Below are 20,039 nucleotides of genomic sequence, written 5' to 3'. Positions count from 1 at the left end.
CAAATAATGATAGTAATGCTATATAAATTGTTTACCTCCCAAGTGGTCTCTGGTATTGCTGACCGATCTTTTAAAGGAACTCACCAGTTTGCAATGAACACCCTTATAATACAACAATAGTAGACCTCTGGTGCTTTATCAACCAGGTCTACTATTGTATAAATTATGTGAACTCTCTTGCTGTCCCACTGTAATTTGTGATTGAAACGTGTACTGAAAAAAAAATGCTACATTTGCTTGTCATTTATTATTTTGTCATAATATTTTTATGTTGTTTTAACTTTTATCATGGTATATCTGTTTTTGTAATGGTTATTTTGTAACAAAAGGTTACATAAATATTTGTTGAAGAAATGAATGCTGTTCAATCTATTTTAACAAATACAATATAGAGAGACAGATCATTTCAAATGAGAAAAAAACAACAAAAAAATCCCATCAATACTTTGCCAGGCAACAAAATGATGTATTTTATGTAAAATTATCCAGAGTACCCATATAATACATTGACAGAAAATACACAAAGAAAGTCTCACAGATATGTGAAATCATTCTCGCCTTGTAAACTTGAAATCATTTTCAGTGACAGACAGGTTAAACAAATAGGCCTAATTCCAAAGTAGTATTTTAGAAAATGCTAGCAGAGATCATAAAATGTACTTCAGTAACCACAGCTTTCAAAGTTCCTAAACTGCCATGGTAATAAATCATTTTAGAGTTAACACATTGGTTTTCATACATGAAATAGATGGTTAAAATCACCAGGAACTATTCTCAAACCTCCAAAATGTAATGAATTTAATGGGAGATAATATATAAAGTAGCTATTACAGGCAATGTCAACCATCTGGCAGGCTGCTTTTCGTATTGAGCAACTTCCACTTCTGTATTTGTTTTTCGTATTGTAGAAGTCTGATGTGGTCTCAGGTGAGTGTGCCCCTGTAACTGCTACACATGGATCTGTTACTTTAGTATCTGTGCCAACACCCTCAGCCTTGATCAGGTTTTCATAAACACTAGAGCCACAGGTACACATTTAAACTATCCATGTGAGGTATGTTGGGAAAAGCGGAGTCAGAAAATCACATTAACTTAACCTGCATATTTGTTTGTTTTGTTTGTTGTTGTTTTTTTTTTTTTTTAAATAAAAGTTGTACAAATAGACCACAGCAGGGATAGATGGGTCGACACTTGTTCTTCTCCAGGAAGAAATGCTTGATAAATATGACTTGGGGCTAGATTTACTAAGCTGCGGGTTTGAAAAAGTGGGGATGTTGCCTATAGCAACCAATCAGATTCTAGCTTTCATTTATTTAGTACCTTCTACAAAATGACAGCTAGAATCTGATTGGTTGCTATAGGCAACATCCCCACTTTTTCAAACCCGCAATTTAGTAAATCTAGCCCTTGGAACTGAAAAGAACTAATATAATTTGATATTAATGTAGGCTGCTATTACAGAATAGAGGAGAACTGTGTTGCGTAACAATCATTTTGCTGTGAATTGTTGTCACTTCAGGAAGTGCAATGGTTTCATAGTGCAGATGGAAAACCAATAACTAGTGTACCCATTGGAAAGACAGTGGAAATCATTCAAACAAGATTGTATGTAGTTTTCAAACATATTTGCATAGTGTTCTGATTATTTGGCAGTTTTCAGTAGTTTAACATTGTACCAGTAGTAAATCTGTAGCTCGGGCTAAGTGTCTGCTCATAGCTTGTATTGTTTACAGCATCCCTGAGACCCTCCATAGACTGTTGTGCAACATTTTTTCTTAATAGAAGCAATCTTACAAACAAACATTTCTAATATATATGCAAAACTGTGTTTAGTTCTGCTTTGTGTCCTATTTTGCGCATACATTTTTCTAGTATCTTAATTTTGTTTTTGTTTTTTGTTTTTTTAACTTTTGTAGGTAGTCACCCAAATTTGAAAATGAGCCCCACACAGTGGGATTTCCCTGTGGAATTATGCTGTCGACCTATGGCCTTTGTGACCCTCACTGGATTAGATGTGACGTATAACGCTGTTCATCGTGCCATTTGGGATGCATTTTGTGCCAACAGAAGAGCAGACCGTGTACCCATCTCATTTAAAGTTCTACCTGGTGACCATGAATATCCGAAATGTAGAACAAAGGTATTAACCATTTTGAAATAGATCGCTGTCTTGATACATTTCCTCACAAATGTGAGCACTTTATAAATAGTTATACAGTAATAATAGACTCCGTTTTTTTATTACGTTGCTCCATTCTCTTCAGAGAACATCGTATGAATGGTACATCCCCAAGGGAATCCTGAAGACTGGCTGGATGAACAAACAACTTAATCTGGTGCCTGCTCTGGTTGTGGTGTTTTATGAACTTGACTGGGATGAAGCTCAGTGGAAAGAGAAGCAGTCAGAATGTGCAACCAGGGTGGAGATTGTGAGGTAAAGACAATGCAAAACAATCTGGAATGTATGGTGTCAGAAAGAGAAGCTGTAGGTGATCCCCTTTTGGACAGGGAAGAAGTTAAAAGGGAATGTTTTAACTTAAAATGTATATTAGTTGATAAAAAGATGACTTGCAAGTAATTGTTGTAAACCTTTCCACTGTCTTCTGGTAGAAAAATAAATGTGTATTAAAGATTTTACTAATGAATCTGCTAGTGACTTGCAGTTAAACTGAGATGTATCAATTCAGCTTGAACATCTAATAGTCAGACATCTTATGGATGAACTGTTTTAGGTTCAGAGCCATGGAACCTGATGCTTACACAGTATATTTACCTGCACACAACAGGCAGTGTTGGCATGAAGTTCCTGTTACACTAGTACTAATGTGCTCTATGAGCGCTGTTGTCAATAAAATATCGATGACCGAAATGAGCCAACTCATTTATTTAAATTAGTAATCCATTTTTGGCCAATCCCTTGTCAATAAAACAAGCCCCTTCCGTGCAGCAAATACCTGAAGCTGAAATCCAGCTAGCGTTACAACTCTCTGTGTTGGTGGCCTAAGTCAGCCCATAGCTCTACAGTAGAGCTAAAGCTGTTCCACTTACCTCTGCTAATTGGACTGGAATGCACTTAGGGCTAGATTTACTAAACTGCGGGTTTGAAAAAGTGGAGATGTTGCCATAGGCAACCAATAAGATTCTAGCTGTCGTTTTGTAGAATGAACTAAATAAATGATAACTAGAATCTGATTGGTTGCTATAGGCAACATCTCCACTTTTTAAAACCCGCAGTTTAGTAAAGATACCCCTTGGTCTTGCTGCAGAGAAGTCCTGTTTGCTGTGCAGGTGGCTTGGTAAAAAATTTTTTTTTTTTAGATGGGTTGTCAACTTGACCTGTAAATTTCTTTGAACTCCATAAAGGGCCACTGAACCTAAATTACAAGTAGCTTTATAGTAAGCGGTTCTTTGTACCTTTCACAGATACATATGAAACAATAGTGTGAACTTGTCAAATAATATTTGTAAATCTATGAACAAGAAGAGGACACTGCAAACATCCTCTTTATGTCTGAAATGACAAGAGAACAATAGATTTCCCTAATGTGAACAACCAGGAGTAAATAATGGGGCACACATTTCATGTCCTGTTGAACTGGATCAGCTCTTTTGTTTGTTGTGTGTTTTTAATTTTGTTTTTCTGCATCAAATGCACAAACTGCAACATGTACAGCTGTGGCTAAAATGTTGATACCTTTGCAGTTTTTCCTAATAATGCACCATTTTTTCCAGAAAATAGTAGAAATTTAAAATTATTTTTGTATCCACTGATGTATTTCTTGGTTGGTCGTGGAATAAAACACTAAAGGCAATAACATTTACCAAGTTGGAACTTTAAATCTTTTCATGGACAAAATTATTTGCCCATGTTGTCCATGTCAATGTTGAACTCACTATCATGAAAAATTAGTCTCCGTTGAAGGTCAACTGTCCTCCAGTAGGACAGTGACCCCAAAGACAATTATAAAAGCAGGAATGGTCAAGACATAGACGATGGATTTCTCTGAAGAGTCCAGGGGGTAAATGTATTAACTAGCGATTTTAGCAAATCGCCAATATTCGACGACTTTGCTGGCATAATTTAAAGCGGCAATGTGTTTAAAGACAAATTTGCCTTTAAAAACATTGCCGTTTTAAATTATGTCTGCAAAGTCGCTGAATATCGTCTGTTTGCGAGAATTGCTAGTTAATACATTTATCCCCAGGTCTGTATTCCATAGAACACCTGAGGAGAGATCTGGAAACAGCAGTTGGGAGAATGAACCTTCACATCTGAGAGAACTGCAGCAGTTTGAACTAGAAGAGAGGACCTAACTGCCTGTAGAGAGGTGCAGGAAGCTCATTCATAGATATTGAAAGTGGTTGATTGCAGTTATTTTGTCCAAAGACTGTGCTGCTAAATATTAAGTCTAGGGTGTCAATAACTTTGTCAGTGCTATTTCTATTCAATTAACAACAGTATTTGGTCTCCACGATTCTTTTGCCATGACAATAAACTTTATCCCAAATATTTTGGACTACAACCATATGCATTACTAATCATATGAAGCAATGCTTTCTTATGTTGCCTTTCTAGTTTTCTCTCTCCAGCTTTAAATTGTGTTCATCTATTGGAACAGTTCCATTCTTTTGGCAGATGTTCTTCGTGCTTCCAATGAATTCTCTCCATATGTATGTTATTTTAATATGAACGAAAACAATTGTATTGCAAGAGGATTTCTCCTGTTCTTTAATGATTGTTTTATTTACGTAACATGTACTAATAATTTTCCATACACTTGTAGCCTTATGCACTTATTGTTGACATGTCGGAGTGAATGTGTCATGTTAATATTCTATGTCTCTTTCTTAGACAGAGCTTGCAGGGGAGAAACACAAAGGTTGCTGTTGTTTTAATTCAGAAGAAAACACCTTTACCACCAGGTATTAAAATATATATGTTTATTGTAAGAAAAAACATTATCCTAAAACATTACTTGCTTTATAAAGAATATCCTCATGTAGCAGTTATTTTGTTTTATTTAGAATATTGGTAAAGAAAAACATTTATTTTTCAACTGTTCCATTGTAATCTACGGTTTATTTCTCTTGGAAGGAAACGCTCTTTGGGGCATATTCAATTGTCGGCGGAAATGCCGTTATTACGGTAGTTTTCTCGCTGGGTTTCAGCTCGCAGCTCCCTGAGCTGCGAGCTGAAATCCAGCTAACTATTACCATAATAACGGTAATAGTTTTTATGCGGCGGGGAATCCGGACAATTGAATATGTCCCTTTGGTTGTTATTTATGAATGTGCTTAGCAATAAGATCTGCTCGTTCACACCTACCCACTGTTAATGTGCTTTACAGCCAATAAACAACACCTTGAAACTTTATTCAAAATGTGGGCCCCACATTGCATTTCAAAATATGAATGTTACATTTAACATGGAATAAAGAACATGGCATAACCTAGTTATTATTTATTCATCGTTTGTATTGGTATAAGTACAGTGCATCAAAAGCATATCATAAGTACGTCTAAAGTGTGCCTGCCTTTTCACTCGTTTGCCCAGCACATATCTGTGAATGAGCCTTGTAGAAAGTGAAAATAAACCCTTTTTTATAAATATGCTGCATTTCTTGTGACTGCAGACTATATTACTTCCATAATGCAGCCTTCTTGGAAAATGTTATGTTCAGCGTAGAGGTAATGTCCATGTAGGAAAGATGCCATAGCACTGCATTGACTCAGGACTATAAACATGTCATTTAGATTAAGCTCTTGCAAATGGGACTGTCTCACTTTCAGTTTTACCATTATACGTTCAATTTTCACTATGTGATTGTACAGTGCTGTGGAATATGAAGGCACATTATAAATGGAAGGTGGTAGTATTAATGATGAGAATCTAAAGTGTGTGCCATACAAAACAAAAAGGAATATAGAACTCTTTTCTAGGACAATCTTTTGGTTACCAAGTTTTCACAACGGCGTTCTTTTAGTGAACATTCCCACATTGCTTTTGTTATGTGGAGTTGCCTTCATTTACATTTGACCATAGAGATAGAAGGAAATCTATATGTGTTTTATAAATATATCCTTATTTTTCATTCCCAGGTGAAGATCTGATTGCTTCAGAAAGGGCCGCTGCCCTGTGCAATGCCTGTGACCTTTCTGGCAAATCTTTGTTTGTGCTGCCACACACTGATCACCTGGTTGGCTACATAATTAGGTGTGTAGTGCTTTAAAGCTGTTGTAAGAATTATCCTTGCACATGTATATGGGTCTTCCCACTGTACCTTGTTAGACTACTAGTACAGTCATGGTCAAAAGTTTTGAGAATACCACAAATATTATTTTTTACAAAGTCTGCTGCCTCATTTTTTATGATAGCAATTTCCATATACTTCAGAATGTCATGAAGAGTGATCAGATGAATTGCAATTAATTTCAAAGTCCCTCTTTGCCATGACAATGAACTTTATCCAAAAAAACAACATTTCCACTGCATTTCAGCCCTGCCACAAAAGGACCAGCTGACATCAGGTCAGTGATTCTCTCGTTAGCACAGGTGAGAGTGTTGACGAGGACAAGGCTGGAGATCACTCTGTCATGCTGATTGAGTTAGAATAACAGAATGGAAGCTTTAAAAGGAGAGTGGTGCTTGAAATCATTGTTCTTCCCCTGTTAACCATGGTTACCTGCAAGGAAACGCATGCAGTCATCATTGCTTTTCACAAAAGGCTTCACAGGCAAGGATATTGCTGCTAGTAAGATTGCACCTAAATCAACAATTTATTGGATCATCAAGAACTTCAAAGAAAGAGGTTAAATAGTTGTGAAGAAGGCTTCAGGGCGCCCAAGAACGTCCAGCAAGCGCCAGGACCGCCTCCTAAAATTGATTCAGCTGCAGGATCGGGGCACCACCAGTCAGAGCTTGCTCAGGGATGGCAGCAGGGAGGTGTGAGTGCATTTGCATGCACAGTGAGGCAAAGACTTTTGGAGGATGACCTGGTGTCAAGAAGGCCAGCAAAGAAGCCACTTCTCTCCAGAAAAACCATCAGAGACAGACTGATATTGTGCAAAAGGTACATGGATTGGACTGCTGAGGACTGGGGTAAAGTCATTTTCTCTGATGAATTCCGTTTCAGATTGTTTGGGACATCTGGAAAAACGCTTGTCCGGAGAAGGAAAGGAGAGCACTACTATCAGTCCTGTCTAATGCCAACAGTAAGCATCCTGAGACCACTCGTGTGGGGTTGCTTCTCAGCCAAGGAAGTGGGCTCACTCACAATTTTGCCATGAATAAAGAATGGTACCAAAACATCCTCCAAGAGCAACTTCTCCCAACCATCCAATAACAGTTTGGTAACGAACAATGCCTATTCCAGCTTGATGGAGCACCTTGCCATAAGGCAAAAGTGATAACTAAGTGGCTCGGGGATCAAAACATCAAAATTTTGGGTCCATGGCCAAATTATGACTCCAAGCATTGATTATGAAGTTGATTGACAGCATGCCAGGGCAAATTGTAGAGGTCTTCAAAATGAAAGGCCAACACTGCAAATATTGACTCAAAACTTAATGTGATTGTCGATAAAAGCCTTTGACACTTATGAAATGATTATAATTTTATTTCAGTATACCATAGCAACATCTGACAAAAAGGTCTAAAAACTGTGACGCTGCACACTTTGTGAACATGATATTTTGTGCTTATATGTGAGCTACAATTTGCTAGATGCATGTCCACAATGCGTCAAACTTTCTATTATTTGTGTTGGTTTTTTACTTTTATTTTTATTTTATATTTTCTGGTGAAATAATTTGCACTAATTTTCTATCATTCTCTATCTCAATTAGGTTAGAAAATGCATTTTATGAACACGCACAGACCTATTACTATACTGAAATCAGAAGGATAAAGGCTCACAAGGAGTTCTTAAATAAAACCACTCATCAGGTACAGTGATATTCTTTCTGCATTACCACCACTAAAGCTTGTTTATTGAGTTAACTCCTATTACAGTAAACATCCATTGTCTGTCCACTGTCTGTACAGCTATGGGGAAACAATGGTTTATTTCATATTTTCATAAAGCAAGTTTATGCCAGCAATACACTTGTGGCTAAGAGATTTACCGGCTTGAGAACTCGTTGGGTATTACGTGCTGGGTAACTTGTCTTTTGTGGATGTTTTTTAATATTTCAGTTAAAGATGAAATGTTAATTTGGGTTGTCACTATTGTAAACATTTCGTAACATTGATGTCTTGAGTGTGCCAATGAACTTGGCCACTTACTTCATGAGTTTGGTAATTTAATTTGAGAAAGTTGACCGACCACTTTACCATTTGGATATGATGATGCCTTATAGGAGTCTACGATCTGAATTAGTTACTTTTGCATTGGATGTGATCTTATTTTTACAGAAAACTAGTTTGAAATTTTTTTATTACCCCTCTATCAATCATCATTCGACCTGAAAGTTGAGCAACAATGTTTCCTTTACAGGCTCTTCATTTGGCAAGACCTCGATGGATCAGTGCAATGTGTCTCTGGTCTTGTTGTTTATTGATTATTTCCAAATGGCTTGACCTGAAACTGTGTTAGAAGTGAGAAGGCATCAGAAGCTTTAGGATCCAGGGTTGTGTTTATCAATGAGGCTTTTTAAAAAACAAATCAAATGGATAAGCTGAGGCAACACAAAATTTGGTTGGGGGTATCTTTATCTTCTTGTAACTTATGTCAGTGACATCTACATGAGAGAATGAGTTGAAATTCTATATAAATGTTTTGTTTTGTTCTTGTTCAGGATTATGGTCTATGTATGATTACTTTCTATTTCATCCTGTCTGGGGGATACTGCTACCATGGGGGTTGTGTGAGGGGGAGTGGAGTTTAGCACTTAACTAGTTAACTCTGTTAATGTATGCTGCTGACAAACCCCTCCCCTCTGCACCCCCCCTGTAGCCTCTTCAGTTTTAGTTGAGTGCCCAAGGGAGTTGGGTTCACTTAGCTAGGTAGTAAAGTTTTTGCTTAATATGTTTTATTTAATTTTATTTTGTATTTTATTTCCTGCAGAGGTGGATTTGCGGAATCATGTTGAGAGGTTACATAATAGACCTATTGGGCCCAGCCCCTCTGACTGTTTTTCGCAACCAGCTTGCCCCACGACCCACAAAGAAGACAGGCAATGCTTCTCTGTGTTGCCTCTCTTCTTTTCACAGAAGTCATCCGGGAAGTTTCGGAATACCAAAAGAGACGGGTTCTACTCCAACCTCTTTTTGGTCCGAAAGCCGGGTGGCTCCTTCCGCCATATCTTGAACCTAAAACAGTTGAACCTTCACCTGCAGGAGGTCAGATTTCTGATGGAATCCCTCAGGTCAGTTATCAAACGAACTAGAAGCAAATAGTTCATGGCATCGATAGACATCAAAGACGCCTACCTCCACGTTTTCATTTGGAAGGCACATCAGGCTCTTCTCAGATTCTCAGTGAGACCTTCTCACTACCAGTTCAATGCTCTCCCATTCGGCCTTGCAACAGCACCAAGGGTGTTTACAAAAATAATGGCGGTGATGGCAGCCTATCTTCATTCCAGAGGTGTGCAAATAGTGCCCTACCTGGACGATTTACTAATCAAGGCTGCCTCGGCTTACCTGCACGAGGGGGGGCACCAGGAGTGCAAGAGCAATATAGGTGGCGACTCAGATCTTGACCTGGGCCGAAAACCACGTTCCATCCATTTCCGCAGTCTTTATTTCAGGCATCCAGAATTGGGAAGCAGACTATCTAAGCCGGCATGCAATTCTGTCGGGGGGGGGGGGGCGGATGGTTTCTTCATCTGGAGGTCTTTCAGTCTCTGGTCGTTCGTTGGCGGACCCCGGACCGAGACCTAGTGGCGTCTCGTCACAACTGGCAGTGGCTGTCGATGTAATGACAATGCCCTGGGACCTCAAGTTAAGATACCTGTTTTCTCCCATTTCCATGAATCCCCACGTCCTTCGGAGAGTCAAGCAGGGCAGGCTGCCAGTCATACTGGTGGCTTCAGCTTGGCCGCGGAGGGTCTGGTATCCGGAAATCCTGTTGATGGTGGTAGCTCCAGGTCTTCGGTTACCTCATCGAAAAGACCTTCTGCTACAGGGACCATTCCAACATCAGGACTTGCCTCAGATAAATTTAGCGCCATGACTGTTGAAGCCAACCTTTGGAAGTCCATAGTGGACACCCTACTCGTGAATAGAAAACCAGTCTCTGCTCGTATTTACCACCGCATCTGGCTTACCTACATTAAATGGTGTGAGAACCAAACAAGCCACATGGCTTCGTTCCGTTTCTTGCTTTTCTCCAGGATGGCCTGGAAGGGGGCCTTTCCCTGGGATCCCTAATAGCGCCGATTACACTCTTTCAGTCAGTGGTTTTTCACCGCCGCCTGGCAGACATACTGGACGTCAGGACTTTCCTACAGGGAGTCCTGCATATCCAACCTCCATATGTTCCGCCCACTGCACCCTGGGATTTTAATCTGGTCCTTAATCTTCTTCAGGAACCTCCCTTTGAACCGTTACAAACTGCTGAGTTATGGTTCTTAACATGGAAAGTGACCTTTCTATTAGCTATTGCCTCAGCTCGTAGAGTTTCCGATCTGGTGGCTCTATCATGTCGCAAACCATATCTTGTGTTTCACAGTGATAGGGCAGTTCTTAGAACAGTTCCTACTTTCCTGCCAAAAGTAGTTTCTGGCTTTCATGTTAGTCAAGAAATTGTGGTTCCGGTGTTCACGGAGGATCCACAAGCGTCTAGAACAGGCTCTATGGAATTTCTGGATGTGGTCAGAGCTTTCCGAATCTATGTTCATAGGACATCATAGATTCCCCGCACAGATTCTTTGTTTTATTTTATTTGACTTCTCAAAACGAGGTTGGCTGGCCTCCAAGCAATCTATTGCTAGATTGCTTACGTCGACTATTAAGCAGGCTTATATCAATGCTAACTGACATGTGCCAGATCGTATTGTTACCCATTCTACCAGTTCCACAGGTGCGTCTTGGGCTGCGCGAAATGGGGCCTCACCAGTTATGCAGAGCAGCCACTTTGTCCTCGGTCCACACCTTTACGAAATTTTAGCTATTCAATGTCTTTGCAGTGGCAGACGCCAGTTTTGGCCGTAGTTCTCTACGTGCCGAGCTGTCAGAGCGGTCCCTCCATTAAGGGGGTTGCTTTAGAAAGTCTCCATAGTAGCAGTGTCCCCAGATAGGATGAAAGAGAAAAAAAGATTTTTATACTCCACGATAAATCCGTTTCTCTGATTCCGATCTGGGGGATACTGCGTTCCCGCCCTTCTGCTCTTCTGCTGTTTGGTCTTTGGTTGGTTGAATCTCCTTCCTTGGGGCTTTATACTTAAACTGAAGAGGCAACAGTGGGGTTGCAGAGGGGAGGGGTTTGTCAGCAGCATACATTGACAGAGTTAACTAGTTAAGTGCCAAACTCCACTCCCCCTCACACAACCCCCATGGTAGCAGTATTCCCAAGATGGAATCGGAGAAACGGATTTATCGTGAGTATAATTGTGATTTGAAAATCGATAAATAAAGTGCTATGCAAAATATTTAATGATGACTTGTGGCTATCCTCTTATCAGATCATCTTCTAAAATCTTAGTCTGATCATTCTCCATTACAGCTGCTATTTGTGAGGCATCAGTTCAAGATTGCGTTCTTCAGCGAACTGAAGCAAGATACACAGAATGCCTTAAAGTAAGATCGGCACATCCTCCCTTTTATGTTGTGTGGAAGTTAGAAGAAAATGTCAGTTGGTCTGATGCAGGTCATATTGTTCTGAATAAGGGGGTGTTTAGTTAGATCATTAAATATAATAGACAAACTGGCATACAAATTGGAAAAAGTATCTGCACTACATGTAACCATACTTTTTTATATAATCTTAATAGTTTTTTATTCTATTTCAATTAAAAAAAAAAAAAGATTTGGGGTACAGACTTGTAAAAAAAAAAAAGGCGGTAATGGCATTCAAACAACAAAGGGGAAACGGTGGGCTAGATATCCCAGTGAGCGTGTTTAGGTTCAGGTTTTCATAATAATCACCTAGTCTCCTACCAGGATTATTTTTCTCACAGCATTCAGTACAACATGAAGTTTCTGCATATAAATGCCTCTAATTGGCCAAACAGTGCAAAACATGTTTCTTCTTGTAGATCTTCTTTAGGCCTAATTGTTAACCTGTGTATTGATATGACATCCTGCATCAAATCATTCCCATGGTTTTACCACGGGTTGACATATTTCAGTGTGGGAGTCATCTTAATACATTTTAATCTGTTTTTCGCTAAGGATGTGAAAAAAAAAAGTGCAATTGTACTGTTTGATTTTATGTGACGGGGACCTTATACTTGAATTTGTTACTTTATTTTAATAGAATATGTTTGTGTTTAGAAATTACAGGACAGCGTATAACTTGGTGCATGAATTGAGGGCTCATGAAACCAACATGCTGGAGATAAAGACTATGGCAGGCTTTATAAACTATAAGGTGAGCTAACTCATAAATGAACCACTACATTAAGAAAACAAGTTAAATACGTTATCTACCTATACCATACTTTTTACTCTCTCCCTCCTGGACATCCCAATAGAGGTGAAGTGTGAGGGCGGAGGGGGCTTGGCGATTCACGTCATGTTGACCCTTCTTCGTGACTTAATGATGTGTAAGCGTCACTTTGACCCAGGTGGAGGGCCCAAAATTGAGCTTACCATCCTGCCCATTTCACTAGGAAGTGGGCAGGATTCGGGAGTTTGGGAGACCTACATGGAATTCAGGAGTCGCCCAAAAATTCTTTGAGTGGGCAAGAATGACGCATACTACATATTTAATTGTATCGCCCCCCCCCATCCCCCTTAATTAGCAGAACAGTGAGGGTCACATTCCCAGTGCCTTTGTAGTGTCTCTGGTTCCTGCTGTGGCAGGCAACCAGTTAGGTCCTCTACACACAGGCATTAGTTACAAATTCTCCTATAAGCAGTAGCCGCACAATGAGCTGTTGAATTTGTGGGTCCCAGACATCAGACCTAGAGTGCCTTGCTAATTTCAGGGAGAGGGTGTTTGGCAATAAGCAATTTAATATTTAGTATTGGTGGACGTCCCATTTAAACCACCTTGTTTTTCACATTTCTGCTGACTTTTTGGTTGCTTTATTTTATGTCTCTATTGAAATGTGATGGACAGCTCCTAAATGACCCCATATAGCTACCTCAGCGTGATGTCAAAGGTCACAGTGTTCATTATTAAGCTGTCTAGATTATTAGATGATGATGATGATGATTTTGGCTGACAAGGTTTAGTACTGCTCCTCCAATACAGTGCAGTTATGACATGTATGCTTTATTATACCATAAGCAGACACCTTTATTTTTCTTCAATAATCTGATATCCTATAAGGTGTCTGCTGAAACCTGTGTTCTGTCTGTTTCTCTGCTCTAGATCTGCCGCCTGTGCTTCCAGCACAACACTCCTCTAGATGCAATTGCACAGTTCCGAAAACACATTGACTTGTGCAAAAAGAAGATAGGAAGCGCTGAGCTGTCCTTTGAGCACACTGCCTGGATGTCTAAACAGTACGTATTTCTCTAATTTAATAAATTACTCTAGATATATTTTCTAAATATTGAGTAATTGTACCATTTAGTCTATCATGAAATATTACAATGGTATCCGGTTAACATGAGTATGACACACATACACACACACACACACACACACACACACACACACACATATATGCCTAGCGGCGTGTGTGTGTGTGTGTGTGTGTAAGAAACTATTTTCTCAGACAGAAAGGGCTCATCCAATTGACCTGAAATTTGGTATACTGACATTATTTGACAAAAAAATTATAATAGTGAAGTCAGTTAACTTCCATCATCCCCCCTTTCCCCCGTGGAAGTAGTAGTAAGGGCTAAATTTACGAGTTGAGGGCTCAAACTCTTGACCGTATGGGTATTTATTTACCAGAGCCTGTGTTTGGTCATGGACAATTGTATGGCGCATTTTCACGAGTACGGAGAAGCAGTGATGTGAAAGTGCAGGTTATGAATACTGCCCTTCAAGGAAGACTGATTGAGCACAGGGTTAAGGTGTTAAGCAGAAACGTTGTGTATCGAGAGGTTTTAGAACAGCAAGACGATGGAGATTAAGGATGTGGTGATGGAGAAGAATGATGAGGTGGTGACATGTGAACATAACCACATTAAAAAAAGGGCGCTTACGTCGGGAAGTAACGCTCTTCCCCTGAGGAGGCCTGGCCTAGCCCCAAATGCATGACAAGAACCTTTTTAACACCTTGGGCTAAATTTACTAAGCTGCGGGTTTGAAAAAGTGGGGATGTTGCCTATAGCAACCAATCAGATTCTAGCTATCATTTTGTAGAAGGTACTAAATAAATGAAAGCTTAAATCTGATTGGTTGCTATAGGCAACATCCCCACTTTTTCAAACCCGCAGCTTAGTAAATCTAGCCCCTTAAGTAGCTTGATTTGACTAGAATGCATGAGTATCATGCACGGGTTAACTTGTGTGTGTGTGTGTGTATATGTGTATGTATGTATATATATATATATATATATATATATATATATATATATATATATATATATATATATATATATATATATATATATATATATATATATATAAATTAGGAATATTTGCTTACTCATATGATGCCAATCTTTGCTCTCTGGCCTACAAAGTGAAGCAGCATGCTTCAAAAACAGCTAGTGGAGATGCAATGCATACAGCAGGTGGTACTGATTAGCTGTTTATTTTTCCTTTAAAGGTTTCAAGCTTTTGGGGATTTGTTTGATGAGGCTATTAAGCTTGGACTGACTGCCATTCAAACCCAGAATCCTGGTTTCTACTACCAGCAGGCGGCATATTACGCACAGGAGCGCAAGCAGCTAGCAGGTCACCTGTGTAATCACGATGTAAGTCTCCTTCTCTCTCTTTTTTTTTTTTTTTTTTCCCCCAAACGATCAGTAGCTATGTTGTCAGTTGTAGTGTTATTTGTTTATTGTACTGTCTGCTTGTTTGTCTTCTGTACAGTGATGCTGACTTCATGTGGTGCCCTATAAATAAAGATGAATAATAATAATACCCGTTCTATTGTATCTCTTCTTGTGACGTAGTAAATGTAGTTTCAAGTGACTGCTAATTTTCTCAGATCAGCCCTGTCAGGTGTGTAAACTGTCCATCAATTGAATGTGAAGTAATAAGAGTTATTCACTGCACACATTGTAATATAGTAGGTATTCACACCATCACTATAGTTGCTTTAGAATTCTATTTTATATAATACTCCTTCAGCTATTGAGCACGTGAAGGATCAAACCCAATGACTTAATTGGGCCATAATAAACATTTCTAGTTTTTCTTCTTTTACTCTTACTCCTCGTTATTAAAGCTAGTGTACTTTTTGTGTACTGCATCTTTAGACTTCTGTGGCGTATCCTAGTCCAGACCCTCTGGAGACGCCCAATGGAGTGCTGGATTTCTATGGACAGAGAGCATGGAGGCAAGGAATACTAAGTAAGTCAGTTGTTTTCCTTTTGACATTGCACAAACATGGTTGTCTGTACAGTGGTGTTTTCACACTGACAGAGTGTTTATTTACCTATTTCACCTGCCACTGCACTACTGGACACAGTGATGTGACATAAAGCTCAATGTAAACCCAGAGTTAGGGATCTTATTGGGTTATAACATTTGCATTGTTTAGGAATATAATCCCAATACATTTTAACTTGGAATCTTGTGAACTACCACATTCTATGACACACAAAGGATTCAGTGGCTTCTATTGTAGTGTAATAGAATTGTAGGACTAGGAATGATTCTCTATTTGGCTGTATCCTACATGCACAGTTGTGGTTGTAGCACATATTCTTGATATTTCATGAACAAATATTCTATATCGTTTGCAGGCTTTGATCTTACAGATCCAGAGAAGGAGAAGGCAGGTATTCTTGCTCTTCAGCAGAAGGAGAAAGATGTCATTCACTCGGTAAGGAACACTTTGTGTTTCCCTCCTCTAACCATTTTCTTGGGATGTGCTGTTAACTCGTATCCTGTGTCTCTGTTAGGAACTTATTATCAGCCTCCTCAGCAATGCTGTTGCTCAGTTTAAGAAGTACAAGTGTCCGCGAATGAAAAGTCATTTGAGTAAGTACTATCATAATGCTTAAAAAATGTAAATATTAAAAAGAAGATAAATCTGAACTAAAAAGTTCGCATTCTTTATATACTAATGGAAAAACAATGTAGCTTTTACTATTCTTAGTTTGCACAGTTCATTAACCCACATCTGCTAACCAGCAGGTTTATAGAGTTAATTTGTATTCATCCTGTTGGTACTTCTATTAACTGTAAGATCACATTCAAACTTTTAATTTTCTTTCGGCTTACTTTTACAGTGGTACAGATGGGAGAAGAATACTACTATGGTAAAGACTATACTAAAGCCCTAAAGTAAGTTCTAAACCTAAACTGGATCATTTGTGTAATGGACAGCAGCATAGTTCCATCCAATATAAAATTTCCCATGTGGCCTTTGGCCTGCACAGGTACTAGAAGAAAAGTCAAACCATTTCAGAGTGTATATGTGCTCATTCTGGGGGTTATGATCCCAGATTGCCATCTCTCTTTCTCCTACATCCAGTTGGGGGACTCTGGCTACATTGGGGTATAGTGTAGTGGGAATAGGCGTGTGGCACTTTAAGAAAGTTGATATCTAACCCTAGCTCCTCCCCATCTATACCCCCCGTTCCTGTTGGGTCTCAGTTTAAGTTTAATGGCCTGTGTTTAGAACATTTTGGGGCTGCTTGGCAGCCCCTGTTTAAGTTTTTATTTGATTTATAGCCATTCTTCTGAGGGATTTAAAGAAGGTAAAGAGAGAGGGAGTTCTGGTCATTCTAGTGGTGCTGGATTGACCTTGGAGGGCCTAGTACACCGACGTTCGCTCCATGGCAGGGGGCCGTTCATGGCTTCTGCCACACCAGCCAAACCTGTTAAGTCAAGGACCGTTTCTTCATCTCTGTTTGGAACCTATGTCTTTAACGGCTGTTGAAGCCATGATCCTCTGTAGAATCTGTTTGGTCCATTAGAGTACACTGGGCGCCCACCCTTGATGCTCTGGTTTCTCTTTTATTTTTTGTGACATGTTGTGGTGGTTGTTCGAGAGGATGCTGTTGGTTTTTCTCTATTGTCTCCTTGTCTGTGGGGCTTGGTTAAACATCATTTTGAGAATTAATCAGAAAGGGGGTATAGAGGGGGAGGAGCTATCCCCACTACACTATACCCCAATGGACTTCGAGAAATGGATATAACGTATAAAAACTCTATTTTCACATTGGTAAGTCTTATACTCAAATGTGTCAGTCACTGATAATGCAAGTAGTATTATATATTTAAATTTTTTGGCATGTCCTTACAAATCCCAACATGTGGGAATAGTATTATTCGTTATCTAAAAACATCAACATATTATGCAGTGTTGTACATTGAAGCAAATATGCTACAAACCAATTACAATGACAAGAAATAAAGTAAAGATGGACCTGTGCAATTGAGCTTACAATCTAAGAGGTGTATATATGTACTGTAGGTATTCCTGTGTGCCTTGTAAGCTTAGCGATCTTGTTTTACAGGTTGTTGGACTATGTCATGTGTGACTATCGCAGTGAGAGGTGGTGGACCCTACTCACCTCTATATTAACCACGGCCCTGAAATGTGCCTATCTCATGGCACAACTGAAAGACTACATCACCTATTCTCTGGAGCTGCTTGGAAGAGGTACATTATACCTAAAGAAATAAATAATAATATTCTCACTTAAATCAGGGTTTAAATTCTACAACCAATATCGCATTTGAAAGTGACTGTTGTCATTTATGTTTAATTAGAAAAATATTAATTACATTGTGTTGACAGAAGTGTTATTTTGATTGGTCAGACTTTATTGAGACATGTTTGATTAACCATGGATTGAAATCTTTAGTGCAGTTAAGTAATAGTTAAAACTGAGATTCTGAGTACTCAATATTAGTTATACGATTTTAGGAATTGTCCAACAAACGAAACTTGTACAGAAACTTTGTATGGGTGATATACCCCTTTCCTCCAGGCACACGGAAACATTAATCTAATTATCAATCCAGTTCTGTATGTAACTGAACCTTCCTGATTAGTATGTTGCTGACTCTTCATTCTACATACAGCATCGACATTGAAAGATGATCAAAAGTCTAGGATTCAGAAGAACTTGATTAATGTGTTAATGGTGAGTTAACCAACCCGAGATATATTGGGCAGGATGTCTTGTGTCAACTCCATATAGATTTCTGTCTTCTCTCCTTGCTCTGCAGAACGAGAGTCCTGATCCAGAGCCGGATTGTGATGTCTCCATGGTGAAAGCTGCACAGCGGTTGTGGGCAGATCGAGTTTCCTTGGCGGGTAGTAACCTGTTTACCATTGAAGTGCAAGACTTTGTTCCATTTGGTATGTATCTACAAAATGCTTAATTTGTAACATCCATATATGGTACATTGTGTGGCATCCTCTATTGGTCTTATTAACTTTGTTCTGTTATTTTCTGGTCTAGTACAATGCAAGGCCAAGTTCCTGGCTCCAAGTTTTCATGTCGATACTCCGGTTGAGCTGTATGTTTATCTGAAAACTGACTGCCCACATCCAATTCGCTTCTCTAAGCTCTGTGTTGGCTTCAGCAACCAGGTAACGAGCATGGCCATTCATTCTCCCATTGCTTTGTGGAAGCAAGTCATGTCATAGTGGTCAGGAAATTGTACGGGGTTACTCTGTGAAAGGGAGATGACCCCTGTTAAAAGACTTATCTCAATGTATTACCCACAGCTATTATTTGTTCTGTAAAAGTAATTTCACACCTGGAATAAACATTGTGCAGCACCACTTTTATTTTTTATTTTTTTAAATAGCCTCAGACTTGTTCACAATTATTTTGTAACTCCATCTGATGTCCTCTTTATATTGTTATTGGTAGGAATATAACCCATTCTGTGTGGTGGAAGAACAGTACCAAGCCAGTGATATACTGGAGCAGTCAGCACAGGGCACAATGTGCCTGGTATCAGGGAAGACACGAAAATTCACGTTTAAATTTGTAGCAAAAACTGAAGATGTGGGGAAAAAAGTTGAGGTGAGTGAAAGAGACATTATTATATTGTCATTATTACAAATATATTGGTCAATACCACAGGTGCTCACATGGTATTCCCCTCACAAGAGATCAATCCATTTATGAATTTTTCCATAGTCTCAGTAGATTTAATAGCATTGTTACCTCATTTACCCCTTTACAAATATCCAGTTCCATAGTTTCACTGAAATAATTGCATCTCTAAAACAATACTCCTAAGTGACGGGATGAAAATAAGCGATTCTGGAGGTCACTTCTAGGTTATTGCTTATATTTGGCAGGAGAGTATGAGGGTATGGAGCTCAGGATTTACATGAAATGCTACATGTTTAACAGGTGTATCATGTGAGGTTTAAATTACAAATTAAGAAGATGAAAGGTAAAACACTACAGGTCCATTATTATGAATGTATATAACCTGCAGCTGCTAGGTACAAAATGACATTTAGATTGCTAAGAGTTTGAGTTGCCTGTGGCTGCCAGGTCATATATTACAGAACCATTGCGAAGTATTGTCTTTGAGATATATATATTGATATTGAGGTGTACATGTTTTCTCTTTTCAGATAACCTCCGTGGATCTAATCCTGGGCAGTGAGACAGGCCGCTGCGTGATTCTTAACTGGCGAGGGGGAGGGGGAGACGCTGCATCTGCGCAGGAAGCCGTACAGGCGGCGCGCTCTTTTAAGCGCAGGCCGAAATTACCTGATACTGAAGTGCATTGGGACAGTATCACAATCCAAGCCGGCACCATGTAAGTAGTAACAAGAACATAAACCTTTTGTATAATGTCGCTTATTTGTCTTTCTGAC

General features: G+C 39.2%; 1 protein-coding gene across 1 annotated transcript in view; it reads left to right on the top strand.

The window, feature by feature from the left end:
* TRAPPC11 (trafficking protein particle complex subunit 11) overlaps window positions 1-20,039 on the top strand; it is a 37,452-nt gene that overhangs the window by 374 nt on the left and 17,039 nt on the right. The window contains exons 2-20 of the mRNA XM_075197166.1: window positions 1,917-2,140; window positions 2,265-2,434; window positions 4,853-4,923; window positions 6,100-6,214; window positions 7,846-7,945; window positions 11,667-11,740; window positions 12,437-12,533; window positions 13,482-13,615; window positions 14,835-14,982; window positions 15,490-15,583; window positions 15,979-16,058; window positions 16,138-16,216; window positions 16,468-16,522; window positions 17,701-17,846; window positions 18,272-18,333; window positions 18,419-18,551; window positions 18,655-18,785; window positions 19,072-19,227; window positions 19,794-19,981. Of these exons, the coding sequence (XP_075053267.1) occupies window positions 1,937-2,140; window positions 2,265-2,434; window positions 4,853-4,923; window positions 6,100-6,214; window positions 7,846-7,945; window positions 11,667-11,740; window positions 12,437-12,533; window positions 13,482-13,615; window positions 14,835-14,982; window positions 15,490-15,583; window positions 15,979-16,058; window positions 16,138-16,216; window positions 16,468-16,522; window positions 17,701-17,846; window positions 18,272-18,333; window positions 18,419-18,551; window positions 18,655-18,785; window positions 19,072-19,227; window positions 19,794-19,981 (2,237 nt within the window). The 5' untranslated portion in view covers window positions 1,917-1,936. The remainder of the gene's footprint in view (window positions 1-1,916; window positions 2,141-2,264; window positions 2,435-4,852; window positions 4,924-6,099; window positions 6,215-7,845; window positions 7,946-11,666; window positions 11,741-12,436; window positions 12,534-13,481; window positions 13,616-14,834; window positions 14,983-15,489; window positions 15,584-15,978; window positions 16,059-16,137; window positions 16,217-16,467; window positions 16,523-17,700; window positions 17,847-18,271; window positions 18,334-18,418; window positions 18,552-18,654; window positions 18,786-19,071; window positions 19,228-19,793; window positions 19,982-20,039) is intronic.

This window comes from Mixophyes fleayi, chromosome 1 (genome assembly GCF_038048845.1).
Source record: "Mixophyes fleayi isolate aMixFle1 chromosome 1, aMixFle1.hap1, whole genome shotgun sequence".
NCBI lineage: Eukaryota > Metazoa > Chordata > Amphibia > Anura > Limnodynastidae > Mixophyes > Mixophyes fleayi.
Note: the sequence above shows the minus strand (reverse complement) of the source record. Positions and strands in the feature narration are given on the sequence as shown.